This window comes from Musa acuminata, chromosome BXJ3-4, assembly GCF_036884655.1.
Source record: "Musa acuminata AAA Group cultivar baxijiao chromosome BXJ3-4, Cavendish_Baxijiao_AAA, whole genome shotgun sequence".
Lineage (NCBI taxonomy): Eukaryota > Viridiplantae > Streptophyta > Magnoliopsida > Zingiberales > Musaceae > Musa > Musa acuminata.
Window position 1 is genome coordinate 36,067,149 of NC_088352.1, and position 15,375 is coordinate 36,082,523.

The window sequence follows — 15,375 nt, forward strand, 5'->3', positions numbered from 1 at the left end:
AAGTCAGTTTAATGTTTGGCTATTAAAGAAGGGATAGAAGAACAAGCTATGAACTTCCAATGCACATAAATAGGCCCAATGAAGAGAGAGGTTCATGAACAGGAAACCACTGTTGTCCAGCGAGCTGAACCGTAGCTTAGGATCGAAGCATCAATTCTTATCCGGCCTTCATTCTATCTTAGTATCCGGAATGGTACACCTCTCCCTATAAATAGATAGATTATAAATCCATTAATCATTATTATTTTTAATTATAGGAGAGAAACCAGAACCCATGATATTTATGGAGTTAATAAAAAGTTTACAAGACCAACTACATCCCAAAAATAACAAGATAATAATATTAGTCAGACTAGCAACATAAAGAACTCATGGGCTTCACTAGTAAATGTTAGAATTAGTGCGGTGGAAAACTTTCAACGTTTAAAACTGCGTTCGTATGACAATAGCAATTTTGGTAGAAAAGTCGATTCGTAAATTACTTTAACTTGAGATCAGGTAAGAAGCAGTTAAAACAAATCTATAAAGTCAGTTTGCAGTTATGATGGAAATCGAAATGTAAGCGCAAACTGAAATACGATGTTCGTACGAGAAAAGCGATTTACGTCTAAACACCGATTCAGAAAATACTGAGCTTGGAAACGCAATCGTAAAAGCGCAGAAGGCAGTAAGCTATGAAGGAGGTTTGCAGTAAGGATAATCAGCTCAAAGTAAATGCAAACCAAAGAAGACAGGAGTTTACAGTGGTTCGGTCAATCGTGACCTACATCCACTCCTCTGATTCCTCTTCTGTCGAGGCCACCGGCAACCACTACCGATCTTCCTTCTTACACCCCTCTTCTCCTTTTACTGGGTTTAGGAGACAACCCTTACAAGCACTCACTCTCCTCTCTTAAACAGAATTTTAACACTTAAGCTAGAGGAGGGAAATTCTAGAGATTGCAGTAGTGTTTTCTCTCTTTTAATCTCTCTATGCTTGTATCTTTTACCCAGGGATTGGAGGGATATTTATAGGCTCCAAACCAGTTTGAATTTGGAGCTCAAATCTATCATCTCCTATAATTCCGGGGTCTGGCGGTTGCACCGCATGGCAGAGCTCGGAGATTGAGCCTCTGGGCGGTGCCACCGCTTGTCAGGGGCGGTTGCACCGCCTGGCAGAGCTCGAAGGCTGAGCCTCTGGGCGATGCCACCGCTTGTCATGGGCGGTTGCACCGCTGTCAGAGGCGGTTGCACCGCCCAGCCAGAACTCGGAGACTGAGCCCTGGGCGGTGCCACCGCCGACCCAGGCGGTGCCACCTCTGGGCGAGAGATCTGGGTCCGAATAGGTTGATCCATTCGGCCCAATTTGGTTCTTTCAAGGGCCCAATTGCCCCTAGATTAAGTCAATGGGATCACCTCCCAATTCTAACTTAATCATCGTGCTAACTACGACAATTCTTAAGACTTTTACTACAGCTTGCTCCGGTGCGTCAATTGCTTCTTCCGACGAGCTTCCGGCGAACATCCAACGGTCCTCCGACGATGCTCCTACGGACTTCTGGCAAACTCCTGGACTTGCGATGATCCACTTGGCGAGTTCTGACGAGCTTCTTTTGGCAAGCTCCTGGACTTCTCGGATTTGTTCCCGCAGAACCTCCAACGACCATCCGGACTTCCGTCAAGCTCTCGAACTCCCAACGTGATCATAGTCCTGACTCCGGCGCAACTCCTGTTGCATGTCTTACTTTCATCGTAGTTAATCCTGCACAGTTAAAATAAAACTTCGATCGAGACAATTAATCCTAAGCAATTAACTAAGTTGTTCGGCATGTCATTGGTCCATCGACGCTTCGTCCGATTCTTCGGCGCATCGTCCTCTCCTGCGGCCTATTGCCCAATCGGCCAGTTGACTCCGCAACTCCGATATCCTTGGCACAATACCCGCTCTTCTTGGCCCAATGCTCGAGTCCACGGCCCGAAACCTTCTGTCGATACGTCGATCGGTCCACCGACCCGACGTACAATCTTCTGACATGTTTCTCCAGCACAACATGATTTTTCCTGTTTTAATTGTCTCATCATGATCGAAGCATCCTGCATTACTTAAAACACAAATTAAAATATAAACACATATCAAGTGGTTTCATCATCAGTAATCTTAGTAATGTTGAGGTTATAAATGCCTAGATCCCCATCAGATTTAGATTTAGCAATAGTTTTCTAAGAAATCTAAGTGAATTCCATTTGTAGAATCATATTTATGCCAAAGAAAATTCCTAATAGCACTTTCAATACTCTTCATGATAGACTTAGGCATTCACAAAATAAAAATATTTAGCTAGTGATTCTGCCTACACCTACATGGGAAGGAAAGATGAGCTCTATTCCATATATTTAATTTGTTAGAGATTTGGCCATTGAAATAATCAAAAGGCTCTTGAGGCATTCTCTGGAGGGAAATCATAGTCCCCAAATATTTGAAAGGATACCTTACTTCTCTAAAATTAAAAAAGACATAAATCTCAACTTTGCTTTCTTTAATGGTAAGTTTGAAAAAATAAATTTTAGATTTATAAAAGTGAATTTTTTTTATTGGTTAAGACCTCGTAATGTTAGAAAACCCTAACAATAGTTAGCCCTAAAACATAAGAGATATCATCAACTTACATTAAGTGAGTTAACTTGAATTTGTATTTTAAATGAAAAGAGATAAGGTTATCAGAATCAATAGCATGATTTAGCAAGTGAGAAAGAAGTTAAACAACCAAAATATATAGGTTAAGAGAGAGGGGATTCTTTTGTCTAATACTCATTTTGACCTTTAAAATAAGATAAGATGATTGATGCATCAAGCAAAAGAGGAGGATAAGACACATTCCATAATAAAAGCAATAAATTTAGGAGGAAAGTTGAAGGCCACCAAGGTTGCTTTTCATGATAGATGGTTAGACCTTTTCAAAGTCGATTTTAATCGATATAAGAAAAAAAAAAATTCCATTAGAACCAAAGAGGGAATGGGCTAATTTTTTTAGTACCTAGAATGTTATGGGAATGGGTTAATTTTTAAGCAACTAAAATATTATCGTAGATAGTATGATCCTTAACAAAAGTCAACTGCTCAAAGGAGATTAGCTTATTTAAGAAATGTTTGATCATATGGGTAAGGATTTTGATAAGAATACGATAATTAATATTACAAATGGAGATATGCCCGATCTTAAGAATGAAAATAAAGAGAGTATTTATCTGATCTTAGTGAAGGACTATAGAATTATGAAACTAAGAGACTATATTAGAGAATCTTTCACGATATTTCAATAATATTTATAAAACTAAACGATGAATTTATTCAGCCTTGAACTCTCTTACCAAGAGAAATATTGAAAATTTAAATTTTCTCATAAGATAAATATTTGATCCGATTAAAAGCCTTATGACTCTGAATCCCACTATAAGAATGCCATACAAGAGTAGGGTGCAAGAGTTATCATCCAACTAAAGATTATGATCGAACTTAGTAATAGTTTTATGATAACGCTACTCACCTTAAAGTGGTGGATGTAGTTTTGCTTATGATACTAAGTAATAAGGTTCATGGTTTTTCTCATTGATCCACTTAGTTTTAACCTTATATCATCATTTAGCATTAACTTGTCTAGTGATAACTTAGAAATGGTTGTGAAAACATATCAACTTGGTGCTTTCAGCCTCATATAGTCTTATGTCGGATTGTTTGTTGTTGAGCACTAAAATGTGCTCTTGAAGTATACATGAGATATCCTATGATAGATGATGAGTGGAAGAAGTTAGACAAACAAATAGTTTGGTTTATTCGATAGTGGTTCAATAACAATATCTTTCATTATGTTTCTATTAAAAATTTAGCATTCTCTTTGAAAAAAGTTGAAAGATCTCTACGAGAGAAAAATGATCAGTAACAAGTCTTTCTTGATTAGAAAACTTATGATCTTGAAATATAAAGATGATACTTTTATTGCTAACCATTTAAATAAAATACAGAGTATCACGAACTAATTATCCTCTATGAAAATGTATGAGTTGCAAGTATTATTATTTTTTAGTTCATTACCAAAAAGTTGAGAGACATTAATGGTTTTCCTCAATAATTTTATCATAATTCAAATAATTAACTTGTTGAATAAGAAGTTGAAGAGAAAAAAATTCAACAATATCTCATATTGATTTATAAGTACTTGTCTTAAAGAATAAAGAAAGGTCAAAGTCGAAAGCGGTTCACACGTAAGTAGAAGCAAGTCAAGATCAAAAAAAAAATTATTATTTACTATAATTACGATGAGAAAGGATATTACAAATAAGGATATTACGGAGCTCAATCTTGTGTACATAGGCAAGTTAAGAACTCTGGTTTGTATGTTGTGTTTGTCAAAACTTATGAACAGAAGCTAGCAAAGGCACATGTGTTGAAGGAGAACATGGCTGCTTTTAGCATATAGCTGCTTTATGAATGAAAACTATATGTGACGACACCTCGATTTGGTCTCATATCAAGATTAAATAAATTTATAAGGATTTAATGAAATCTAGAAAACAATAGCTTTGACTTAACAAAGTTATATAATCAATAATTTATGATTTATAATTTTCAGATGATTTACTATCATTATCTCCTGCCAAAACCACTGCATTAAAAAGAAGGAGAAATCTTCAATGATAAATCTCATAGCAGATTCAGAGCTGCCATCATCTACGCTGGCTCAGTTCCATTTCCTTCTTCCTTACAATTCCCTCTATTATTAGATCAAATAAATTTCTTCTTCTTCCTGTCAGTTCACGGACAAATATAGACTATGTTCAGCCTCAGAGTGATTACTATGGAGCACATGCGGATATGGGGAGATTCTTCACGTCGGGATCCCTCTTCAGCCTATTGTGGAGAAGCTAATGGTCAAACATCCAAGAAAGCAGCTCGTAATAATACCTTGCAGGAAGCTGGAAGAGCATCGAGTCCTTCTGGAGTCAAACAAAGTGGTGATCAAGTGGCACCACGACGAGCTCTCGGTCACAATCCACACTACCAGTTCGGTAGGGTGCATGCGAATCCACCATGTTCAAGCCTGGATACTCGATCAATAATTCTTGGCATGTTCTTGGTAGGTTGGAGGACAAGTTGGTGAGGCATCGCCAACTCTCTACCTCCACCCTCCGTTCAGTACTTCCACACGTTTAGTTCTCAAAAATGTGTTTGCACTGCAACATCTACCTTCTCGGAAGCAGAGGTCACAGGACTGAGCGAGTGGCGTATGCATGCGTCCTGCACACAGCAGCTGCAGGGAGAGAAGGCAGACATGGCCGTCGGAGTCCCCGTGAACAGTGTCCGGAGCACATGAAAGCAAGCGGCCGGACGGCGGAGGCGGAGCCCTCCCGATTTGACCAACCACGTGCGTCGGCTCTTTGTCCTCTTCCAGTGGCTGTGTCTTCCTCACCGAGGAGATGGAATCAAGATCGCTCAGTGGTGGCTGCTTCATGTTTCAACAATGTCTTGTTGTCATGTGAAGTACTTTTTATCTTCTAAGGAACATGACCACCAACCACTCTTTCTAGTTATTCTTTTTTCCTTTATATTTATAATCATCCAATTTTTTTTTATTGGATTTTAAAAATATATATTTTAGATATTTCTCAATCAATATAAAAAAAACATAAAATATCATTGAAAAAAATTTCCACCAAAATTTTCTATCTATTTCTTTATTAGTTTTAACAGTTACAGTGTTTCCTTTTGACTAGTTGTTTATAATGTTTTTCAATATTATTTATCATATTTTTATTAAGATACTAAAAATACCATAAACACTATTAAAAAAACATAAGGGTTTGGTTGAGGTTACTCATTTGGATATTTATAGTATTTTCTAATAGGCTTTATAATCTCCTTTTAAAATACTATAACAATCTAATTTTTAATATCTATTTTGGTGATTATATTTCTAAATTATTATAGATATTTATTTGAATCCTATTATGATATATCAAATTATTTCTAGTGTATTTTGATTCCACTCATTTACAGCATTTTTAAATAGACTTTATAGTGTTTTTGTTACGGTGGTCACAATATTTTAATATGTTAAAAATACTATAATACATGAAAAAAAATTTTGAAAGATAGTTTGGACATTTTTCAATTAAGGGTACTGTTTAGGGTTAGAAAAAAAAGGATCTTTCTATTTAGAGCCTCATTCTTATTATTCATAAAATAAAATAGGATTATCAATTGAGAAATACCCAAAATATGAGTCTTTTATAGAGAAATCATCCTTTTTTTATTTTTTAGATTTTAGATTTTAAATTATTTTACATTTTAAAATATTTTAATTAAACATACCATCCTAATCAATTGACCTACTAATTCCACCAATAACCTCAGACTTGATAGGAATTATGATAACTATGATTAAAAATTCACCTGATTTCCGAATTCCTAGAATATATTGAAATGAGAAATTTTGTTTCTTTGTTTTCTATCATTTATTGCCTTTCTTTTCTAATTTTCAGGTTCTCTCTGATCCATCAAACATATATTTGCGAGTTTCTAATGCAAGTAGCAATAGCAGCAATTTGACAATACCGACATGTTTTTGTTCTTTTGATTGTTCGGACTCTTCTTCAGCATTTATTAAGCACGACAAAAGTGCTATTTTTCTCATGTCTTTCTCAATTTCTTTTGCCGTTCTCAATCTCTCAGTAAAACCAATAAAAAATATACTTCACGATCTTTAGTCACAGCTGCACCTGAAAGTTCAATGATCATGAAGGTTAATCAGCTAAATACACTAGAAATTTGGTCGCAGAGCATGCAATGCATCCCCGAGAAGAGCCAATGTTCATCCTCTCTCATTAATCGCATCCCGGTCCAAGATGCTGAACAAGAAGAAGATGCATTGCCTCGAAAGCTATTCAAGTCTCCTTTTTCTTCCCTGACATGGGATGCAAGGTTGAACAAAGAACAAGTGAGGTCCCACGCGATGACCATGCCCAGGCCAGAATGTTTTCGAGATCTCTGGATCCAAAAGGTGGGAGTTTGGCGTGTGGTCTTGTCATCTGAATCGTCCCTCCGTAATCCCCTGCGCTCTCGCTGCTTTTGATGCCTTCAATTGGCGTATGGAAGCCGTCATGAAGGAGCGAAGTTATTCTCCTTCGACCCGGTGCCAGTCAACGTCCGCCAGGCGTCACGCTGGGAAAAGGAGGACAAGACTTCAAACACCGATGTAGTTGCCGTGTACATGCAAACCAGTCTCTCTGCAGACGTCACACGAGGAAGGGGAGCTCTCTTTGCGTGTAGTGTTGTGAGACTTCAGGGGATGAACACGACAGCATAAACTCTGCAGAATTACTGCAGTGAATCATTTCTTCCCAAGCTATTTATCTTACATTTGTACCAAAATCTTCTTTTTTATGGGAATCCATACTCAAGACATGATTTTGAGGGAATTCATTGGAGGTCAAGAAAGAAGAGACAGTACTAAAGCTTCTCGATCCCAAACCTTAGCAACACCCGTTGCAGTAACTTCCAACGACCGAGTATTGGTCCCCTCCCAAAGGCAATTCCCATCCAGTTATTTATAGTGAGTTGGTTCTGAATCACATCTATAACGCGCAGTGGTGGCACACACACTTCCTTCCTTTTCTGCCTCTCCACATTTCTGATTCCATGGACTACGAACGCATCCACAAGCCTTTGTCTCCTCGGGTAATCTCTAATCACTCGCCTTATCTTTCTCTCTTTTCCTCTCTGAGCTCAAGGACTGCTCTCTGAGACTCCCAAACCTGAGCTCAAGGACTGCTATCTGAGACTCGCAAACCAAACCTGCTACATGGGTCCCCCGCCGCATCGATTTTGCTGCGGAACTTTTCGTCCCGTCGTGTTGCTTCCGCTCCGATTCGTTGCCTTTTCTTGTAATCATTCGAGCTTGAAATGACCAGAGATGGAGTCTACCGTAAAGATCACTTCTTGGGGGCTTGGATGGGGATTTCTTATGGTTTTAGTTGGATTTGTGGTTTAAATTTGGTGTTTTGCGGTTCAGAGCGGTGGATTCTCCCCTAAGAAGTTGCGGGCGATGCTGCTTGGAGTGGAGAAGAGGAGGAAGGAAGAGGAGGAGCTCGAATCGAAGACTTCTTTGAGATCCGAACCCTCTGAGTTCGATGACGGGAGTAAAGATCTCTCCTTTCTTGTATTGGTTGAACAAAGACGAGATTTTTACGCTTCGATTAATAGAATGCTTTGGTGAAATCTTGCAGGGGCCAGTGCGGCGGATAGCTGCAAGGATGTAGAGTGCTCCACCTCGTCGGAGATGGCGAGCGGCCACAGATCGAGAGATCACGCGATGGGGTTTCCGAGGGTTAAGTCACAAGAAGAGCACTCTTTCGAAGCGGAGAATGTGTCGTCTGGCTTCGAGTTCCAGAAGGCGGAGCGAACGCCGCCGCACCGGTTGACGGCTGCAGCAGCGTTCGTGCCGCCGTTCTCGAAGCCGGCACCGTCGAAATGGGACGATGCACAGAAGTGGATTGCGAGCCCCACCTCGAACCGAGGTGGGAGTAAGGCCGGTGGAGGGCAGGCGAGGAGGGGAGGTTTGGCGGGATACGTCAGCCGACAGGCTGCGGCGAAGGTTGTTTTGAATGTCGTAGAGGAAGCAGACACTAAGAGGGTGGACGGGAGCCAAGCGAAGAAGGAAATCAGTGGGATTAAGAGCGTGAATTGGGTTGGAGAGCCTCATCTTCGTTTGGATTTAGGGGTGAAGCCTACGGTTGTGGTGGAGAATCCTGTGGTTGATTCTGCTGGTAATTTCGATCTGTTCTCGTCGTCTTTGCTCGTCTTCCTTGCCATTCTACAGCTTCTGTTTCATAAAAATGATTGGTTAGCTTTTACCTCTGCTGCTGACTGGTTCTTTATCATGTCTACTCCATCCTTTTATGATTCAGTCTCATATTGTTATGTTGTTGCATCGTATTCTATACCATCATCCGAAACATTTGCATTCCTATTTGGTTGCCAAGTCATTATCCTACTGGTACGCATGCACTATCGCTTTTAATTGCAAATTATCAATGAACAAATCAGGTATTGTGTGCTTGGAGAATGAGAAAAACTTAGGAGGATCAGCCATAGATTGAAACAAAGAACAACAAGTTTTTGGTGTTTCAGTAAATAGTTTACTCGCCTTGTAACTCTCGGTTCAGTAACGCCAACGACAGTACCTCTTTTATTCCCCAGTGATGGCTATCCGATAATGATACACACATTTGTGAACTATGGAAATTATTAGTCTAATGCTAAGTCATTTCTTTTTGTAATCATGTAGTTCGAACAGGCATTTTAAGGACAGGATTAAATAGTGAATTACTGTAGAATTGAGCATCTGAACAGTGTTTGTTAGCACATTTATCTATCATTGCTGGCCCAATGATCATACACCTTATTTGTACCTTGTTTGCTTGCTTTGTGATTATCGGTTTAGTCATATCAACCAAAGTACTTTTTTGTGCCGTAGTGATAGCTATCGGATAATGATACGTACATTAGTAAACTATTCTATGGAAATATCAGATAATGATACACACACTTGGAAACTATTATATGGAAATTATGTCATGAAATGCTGAGTCATTACTTTTTGTAATCCTCTACTTCAAACAAACATTCTAAGGGCAGAATTAAACAGTTAATTGCTGTAGTATAGAACATCTAAACAGAGTTCATTAGGACAAATATTTATCACTGTTGACCCAATAATCCTATACCCACCATTGTACCTTGCCACCTTGTCTTGTTCCTTACTTCCAAAGCTCATTAAATTTCAGAATTTTGCTTCGCTAGCCCCATGATAAACATTAGCGGTAACTTATACTGGATAGTTTCATATCTTTTTACCGCTTGTAAATCACACTTTACCACATCATGGAAATATGTTGTAGCCTTACCACCGTTCTTTGTGAAGATATGTACAATTTTGCTGCTTTGGTTTTTTATTTTGGCTTTGGTGTTGTCCTAACATTTCCACCTTTAGGATCACCCTTCCAGTGCCATCCATGAGCTATTTAAAAAATATGGTTCTCAAACTTGGCATTTCTGCACTAAAGTGCCTTTGTCAACACTTCATGAGTACCGTTTGAATGTGTCTGACAGAAAGATTGTAGCACAGTTCCATAAGGAGAGGTAAACTGAGCTGTTAATTGTTTTCAGTAACTTAATGTAGGTGCAAGCTTCTTTTTGATTATTTCTAAATGCCACTGATCCATTTCAGCATCCAGATTCAGCTGCACTCCCTTTTTGAGCTTCTTACTTTAATCTTCCCAACATTCTGATATATAAGTGACCCTTATTTACAGAAATCCATCATCCTATTTAACTTTTTTTTGTGAATTTTTATATCCAATGGAAATTGAGTCATTTCTTCAATTTCTTCCTTTCTTTTCTGTATTCATGTCAGATCCAGTTCAAGTCTTGAACCTTTATACTATCTTGATTGTTGGTTATTGGTAAAGTAAATGAAATGTTCTTTGTTATATTTAATTGATTGTTTTTTCTTTTCTTCAGTTAATATTTATAATTCTTCTAAGCTGTTAGAAACATGCCAAGATTCAAGTTTTAACACTAAAAGGAATCAAGGGAAAAAAAATAGAATAAAGCTGAAACTGGTATATCTTATTATGTGTTGTTCTGATGTAGATCATAAGATGTGTAAGCATCAGCATTGAAATTAGTGCCTAGCAGCATATGAAGTCATAGAAGTTTCAGATATGGCATTCCATCCAAGATTTATACAATGTTACAGTATGAATCATGTTAACTTATTTTTGAGCCAGCTTTCGACCCTAATTTCCATGTTTCGTCACATGAACTCTTGCTTCCATAAAGGTTATCCATCTCTAGTTGAATAATCAATGAGTTACCTTGCAAATCATCCTATAGCGTGCCCTGGCTTAGAAGATTTCATACAATCACAGTAGCCATGATAACTGCTGGTAGGTCAGGTTCTTTGCTATCATACATATCAAACTGCAGTTTATCTGATTAACAGAGTGCAAACATAGAAAAACAAATGCTGGCAATTGGCAAACTCAATAACATATGCTATCTTCATTCTTACAAGACGTCCTTGATGAATCTCGAGGACTAGATAGATGGAATCAATAGGTGATCATTGTAGACTGAGGGCATCTTCTGTCAACTGTCTTTCAAACCAAATGGATTATCGAGTACTGCATCATTGTCAACTTGCATCTTGACGAATACTCAGCAACTTAGCACGTTTGACCACTACTCATGTATGCAGTAAAAGAATAGAAAGCTTCTGAAAAAGTACCTGCTTTAATTTTCTTATTCTTTTGTGTTTTGCTTGTCATAGTCAAGTTCCGTATGTAACTTGTTTGTAGTTGTGGTGCAAACTAATTGTTTCAGGATCCAAAATCCTATGTTTCCCGTATAGTGACACAGAAAAAATGAATCCAAGATACTGAGTGATAAACCCAAGTGGCACATTCTTGATAGCGGGTCAAGTTAAAGTTGCAATTTTCAAAAATGAAATTGTTTTCATTTTTTTATTCAAAAGAGATCTTTACCTTGATAGGAAAACTTGCATAGTCTTGTATAATTTAGGCGATTGTAAATGCATGTCTTGCAATTATTGGATTTTCCATCCATGTTATGTTGTCATTTTATTCAATGATTCAGCCTACATGTGACAATGGAGTCATCGTTATATGTGACTTTCTGCAGTGAATCTTAGTTGGCATGATTCATCCACATCTATTCAGAGTGCAACTGCATTTGTGACACCCGCACCAACTGTTAGGTCTGTATCCATGAGAGATATGGGCACAGAAATGACTCCTATTGCAAGTCAGGAGCCTTCTTGTACAGGAACTCCCGCGGGAGCAACTTCACCACTTTACAGCCCAACTTCTTCCCGGCCAGCAACTCCACAAAGAAGAGCTCCAGTTTCAACCCAGACTGACTCAGTTGACTGCCATGACGATTTGAACGATAAGGAGATGTCCGAAAAGGAGCTACAAAGGAAAACTAGGAGGGAAATAATGGTGCTAGGCCAAAAATTGGGCAAGACAAACATAGCTGCATGGGCCAGCAAGGAAGAAGAAGATACTGATGCATCAATTTCAACTGTGACTGTGTTGAAGGATCAGCCATACAAAAGTGTCGTCGAAGTGCGTGCAGCAGCCTGGGAAGAAGCAGAAAAGACCAAGTATCTTGCTAGGTAGTATTGTGCAAATAAACTCATGTTACTCCTTAGAGTTGTTCTTCTTTAATCGCTTAAGGAATCTGGTTAAGAATTGGTCTGTGTTCAAATAGACTCGTGTTGCTCTTCAGAGTTGTCCTCCTTTAATTGCTCGAGAAAGCTCGTTAAGCATTTGTATTTATTTCTATGTTTACTCTCTTGCTATTTTTATCTAAAAGAAAATTAATTCCCAGGTTTAAACGAGAAGAGATCAAGATCCAAGCATGGGAAAATCATCAAAAAGCTACGATTGAAGCTGAAATGAGGAAGATTGAGGTACATTCTATAGTTTCTACAGATGATATGTTTTTATATTTCTGTAAATCTTAATTGAGGTTCTCGTGGTGCAACTGCTATTTGTTACGACTTCAGATGTGTCCTGGTACTCACATAATTTCAACTTTGCCTCCATCTCTTAGAATTTATGTTAAGATAAATTAAGCATAATTCTAAAGAACAACAATCCGGCTTCGCTCAATTTGGAATACGCATGTTTACCGAATTTGCTTTCATGCTGTTGCTGGTTTTCTTTTCCCACAACTGAAGTTTTCTGATACGATGATGCCCATCATTTGCAGGTAGAGGTGGAAAGAATGAGGGCCTGTGCACATGAGAAGTTAATGAACCAGCTAGCAGCTGTAAGACACAAGGCTGAAGATAAACGTGCTGCGGCCGAAGTCACAAGGAATCAGCAAGCTTCCAAAACTGCTCAGCAAGCAGAGTATATCAGAAGAACAGGTCGAATTCCTTCTTCATTTTCCTGCTGGAGTTGGTGCTCCTAGTGCACCTCAGTTTGAAGGAACAATCCAAGTTTAGTGTGACAAGAAGAAGTTTTCTTGGCTCGACGATGCTGTAGTCTCAGGTAATTCCCCCTTTTTTTTTTTGCCTTCATTGTAAAGTGATATAATTAACATGCCATCTGTTCAATTAAATCGTGGCCGCTTTTAACTGAAATCAAATCATCATTCTTTATGGCCTTTCTTATCATGCTTTTATTTAGTGGGAAAGAACTTACACAGTTTTCTCAAAGTCATGTCCAGTATATGATCTACCATGCAAGCCTTTGCAGCATTGGTTGAGACTCATATTGTCTATTTCTTCATGCTCAGTCTGGTGTCCCTTGATACATGTTCCATATCTCTTCACAGATTTGCCCGTATCTTTATAGAATATGATGTGAATGGAGAATGAGTAGGCAACGACCCCATTAAAGAAACCAAGATTGGAATGTCTTCTTCATGGATATCATCACAGCAATCTCTTCTGGGTGGTGTTATCGAACTGTTGAAAGTTCTACTGACACGGGGGAAGCAGGTCACATCTTCCTGTCCTCTCTGGTCTGTCATACAGTGGAGGTGCAGTGTCGTCACAACGAAGAGCTTATTTTGTCGTTCAAGCCATTCTCATTCCAAGATATATATACCTCTGTCATCCAATCTGCAGCTTTGAGACACTTAAAGATAATTGAAAATTAATAAGATGATTAATTCAGGAAGAAGGATTCTGATGTGTTGATACAAAGTAACATAATAACATTCTATTACCAGTCAAATAAAAATGTGTCCTTTGGTTAAATTCCAAGGATTCTTCTCACTGTTACTTATGAAGTTAGATTATTATGACTTCAAGTGACCATTTTATGGCATCGGTTCACCTGTCACAATTATGTCCCATAGTTCATGACGGGTCCACTGGCCGATTGAGATTTTTTTCAAACAAGAATCCTTTTTTACGTCTTGTCGTATTAACTTTATTTTTTATTTTTTAAAATAAATATATTTGAATGAATAAAATCATACATGATTTATCCAAAATAGATAATTCTTTTCACGTATGCTTGCATTGAGGAAAACAAATGATGAATTATCGATGTCCATGATGATCGATCGTATATCCTTGAATAGACGTATAATAACTTCGAACATCCTTGGTTGATTTATAATAATATTTTTTAAATTTATTTTTTATGTTCTCCTTTGTCAAGAGAGATATGATACATGAGATTATATCGTAAGAACTCTTTTCATACTTGAATTTCTTATCATTAGGAATAAGAATAATTCTACATTAGCCCCGATAATATATGATTATTTGCTTTCCTTTTCTGTCTACTGTATTTGTTTCCGTTTAGTAAGAATCTTGTCACTGGTGTCTTGCCAGCCAGATATTAAGTACTTGTTTAGATGGGCAAAAGGAATATCCATAACCAGCAAGACACATCTGAAGTGGCATCAGTTGACATAGGTGTTTGTGTGCACATATTGGCACCAAATCACTGGAGACACCTCCAAACAAGAGAGATTCCAAAGTTCAATCCAAAATGTACACTTGTTCATGGTACTACTCTATTCTGTTCTGTAATTGGTGCAGATTGGCATTCACATTAATTGTATTTGGACTACTCTAAAGTTTGAATCAGGCTTGGAAAGGTTTTAATGGTTTTCTGGATAGCTCTACAGGTTTAGGAGAATATAGAACATGGTTCTGTCAACAGATGGCAGATGGTGTGTTCAACAGATTTCAATCCCATTTCTGTCTTAAGAGACTAATACACTGAAGCCATGTTTTGATCATTTGTCTTTAGCAAGGAAGGAAGGGAGAGAAGAAGTCTCAACGGCACTGTAGCAATTAGAACTATGAACTCTTCCAAAGTTAGCCACACTATGAACCACAACATTGCGAGTTGGGAAGGAACAAAATGGTCAGATATGTATGAAATGATAGGTTTGAGAGATCAAAGGTCAAAGTTGCTGACCTTTGAAGTACGGATCCACCAAAACTTAACCCTTCCTACTAAGCTCTTCTCAGCCTTTCCCAAAGAACTATGCATTCAGCCATCAATGGAGATAGAAATCTGGTTGCAAGAACAACAACATCCATGGACTTTTTTAAAATCATGAGTCTCTTATGTCTCCTTTTTGACCAACTTATAAATATTTTTATGAAATCTTTGTCTAGTTAGTAAATGTATTTGATGAAAGCACTATCTTATTAGGTTACATTAGGAATGATAATATTAAGAAAGTAAATGTTAAGAAGAAAGAAAAATAATCTTGTCATGATTCTCATAATTATATGAATTATGTTAAAAAATATATAATTATGATTTTCCCAATCACAA

General features: G+C 38.0%; 1 protein-coding gene across 3 annotated transcripts; it reads left to right on the forward strand.

The window, feature by feature from the left end:
- The first annotated feature begins 7,570 nt into the window (after positions 1 to 7,570).
- LOC135637117 (uncharacterized) lies at positions 7,571 to 13,753 on the forward strand. 3 transcript variants are annotated; one of them, XM_065149543.1, is made up of 7 exons: positions 7,571 to 7,711; positions 8,046 to 8,172; positions 8,260 to 8,799; positions 11,738 to 12,233; positions 12,449 to 12,530; positions 12,833 to 13,116; positions 13,403 to 13,753. In XM_065149543.1, exons 1-6 carry the CDS (start codon positions 7,673 to 7,675, stop codon positions 13,034 to 13,036), a joined length of 1,488 nt encoding a protein of 495 aa, XP_065005615.1. In that variant the 5' UTR covers positions 7,571 to 7,672; the 3' UTR covers positions 13,037 to 13,116; positions 13,403 to 13,753. The 3 variants fall into 3 exon arrangements, with proteins under 3 accessions (XP_065005615.1, XP_065005616.1, XP_065005617.1); XM_065149544.1 differs by lacking the exon at positions 7,571 to 7,711 and adding an exon at positions 7,718 to 7,958; XM_065149545.1 differs by lacking the exon at positions 7,571 to 7,711 and having other exon boundaries at positions 7,718 to 8,172; positions 8,237 to 8,799.
- Positions 13,754 to 15,375: the final 1,622 nt, after the last annotated feature.

What these genes read in the sequence shown, in the direction of transcription:
- LOC135637117 (XM_065149543.1), top strand. Translation starts at nt 7,673, where the DNA reads ATGGACTACGAACGCATCCACAAGCCTTTGTCTCCTCGG. An exon ending in TCCTGTGGTTGATTCTGCTG is followed by an intron (nt 8,800 to 11,737) that starts GTAATTTCGATC and finishes GACTTTCTGCAG; the next exon opens with TGAATCTTAGTTGGCATGAT. An exon ending in CTGAAATGAGGAAGATTGAG is followed by an intron (nt 12,531 to 12,832) that starts GTACATTCTATA and finishes CATCATTTGCAG; the next exon opens with GTAGAGGTGGAAAGAATGAG.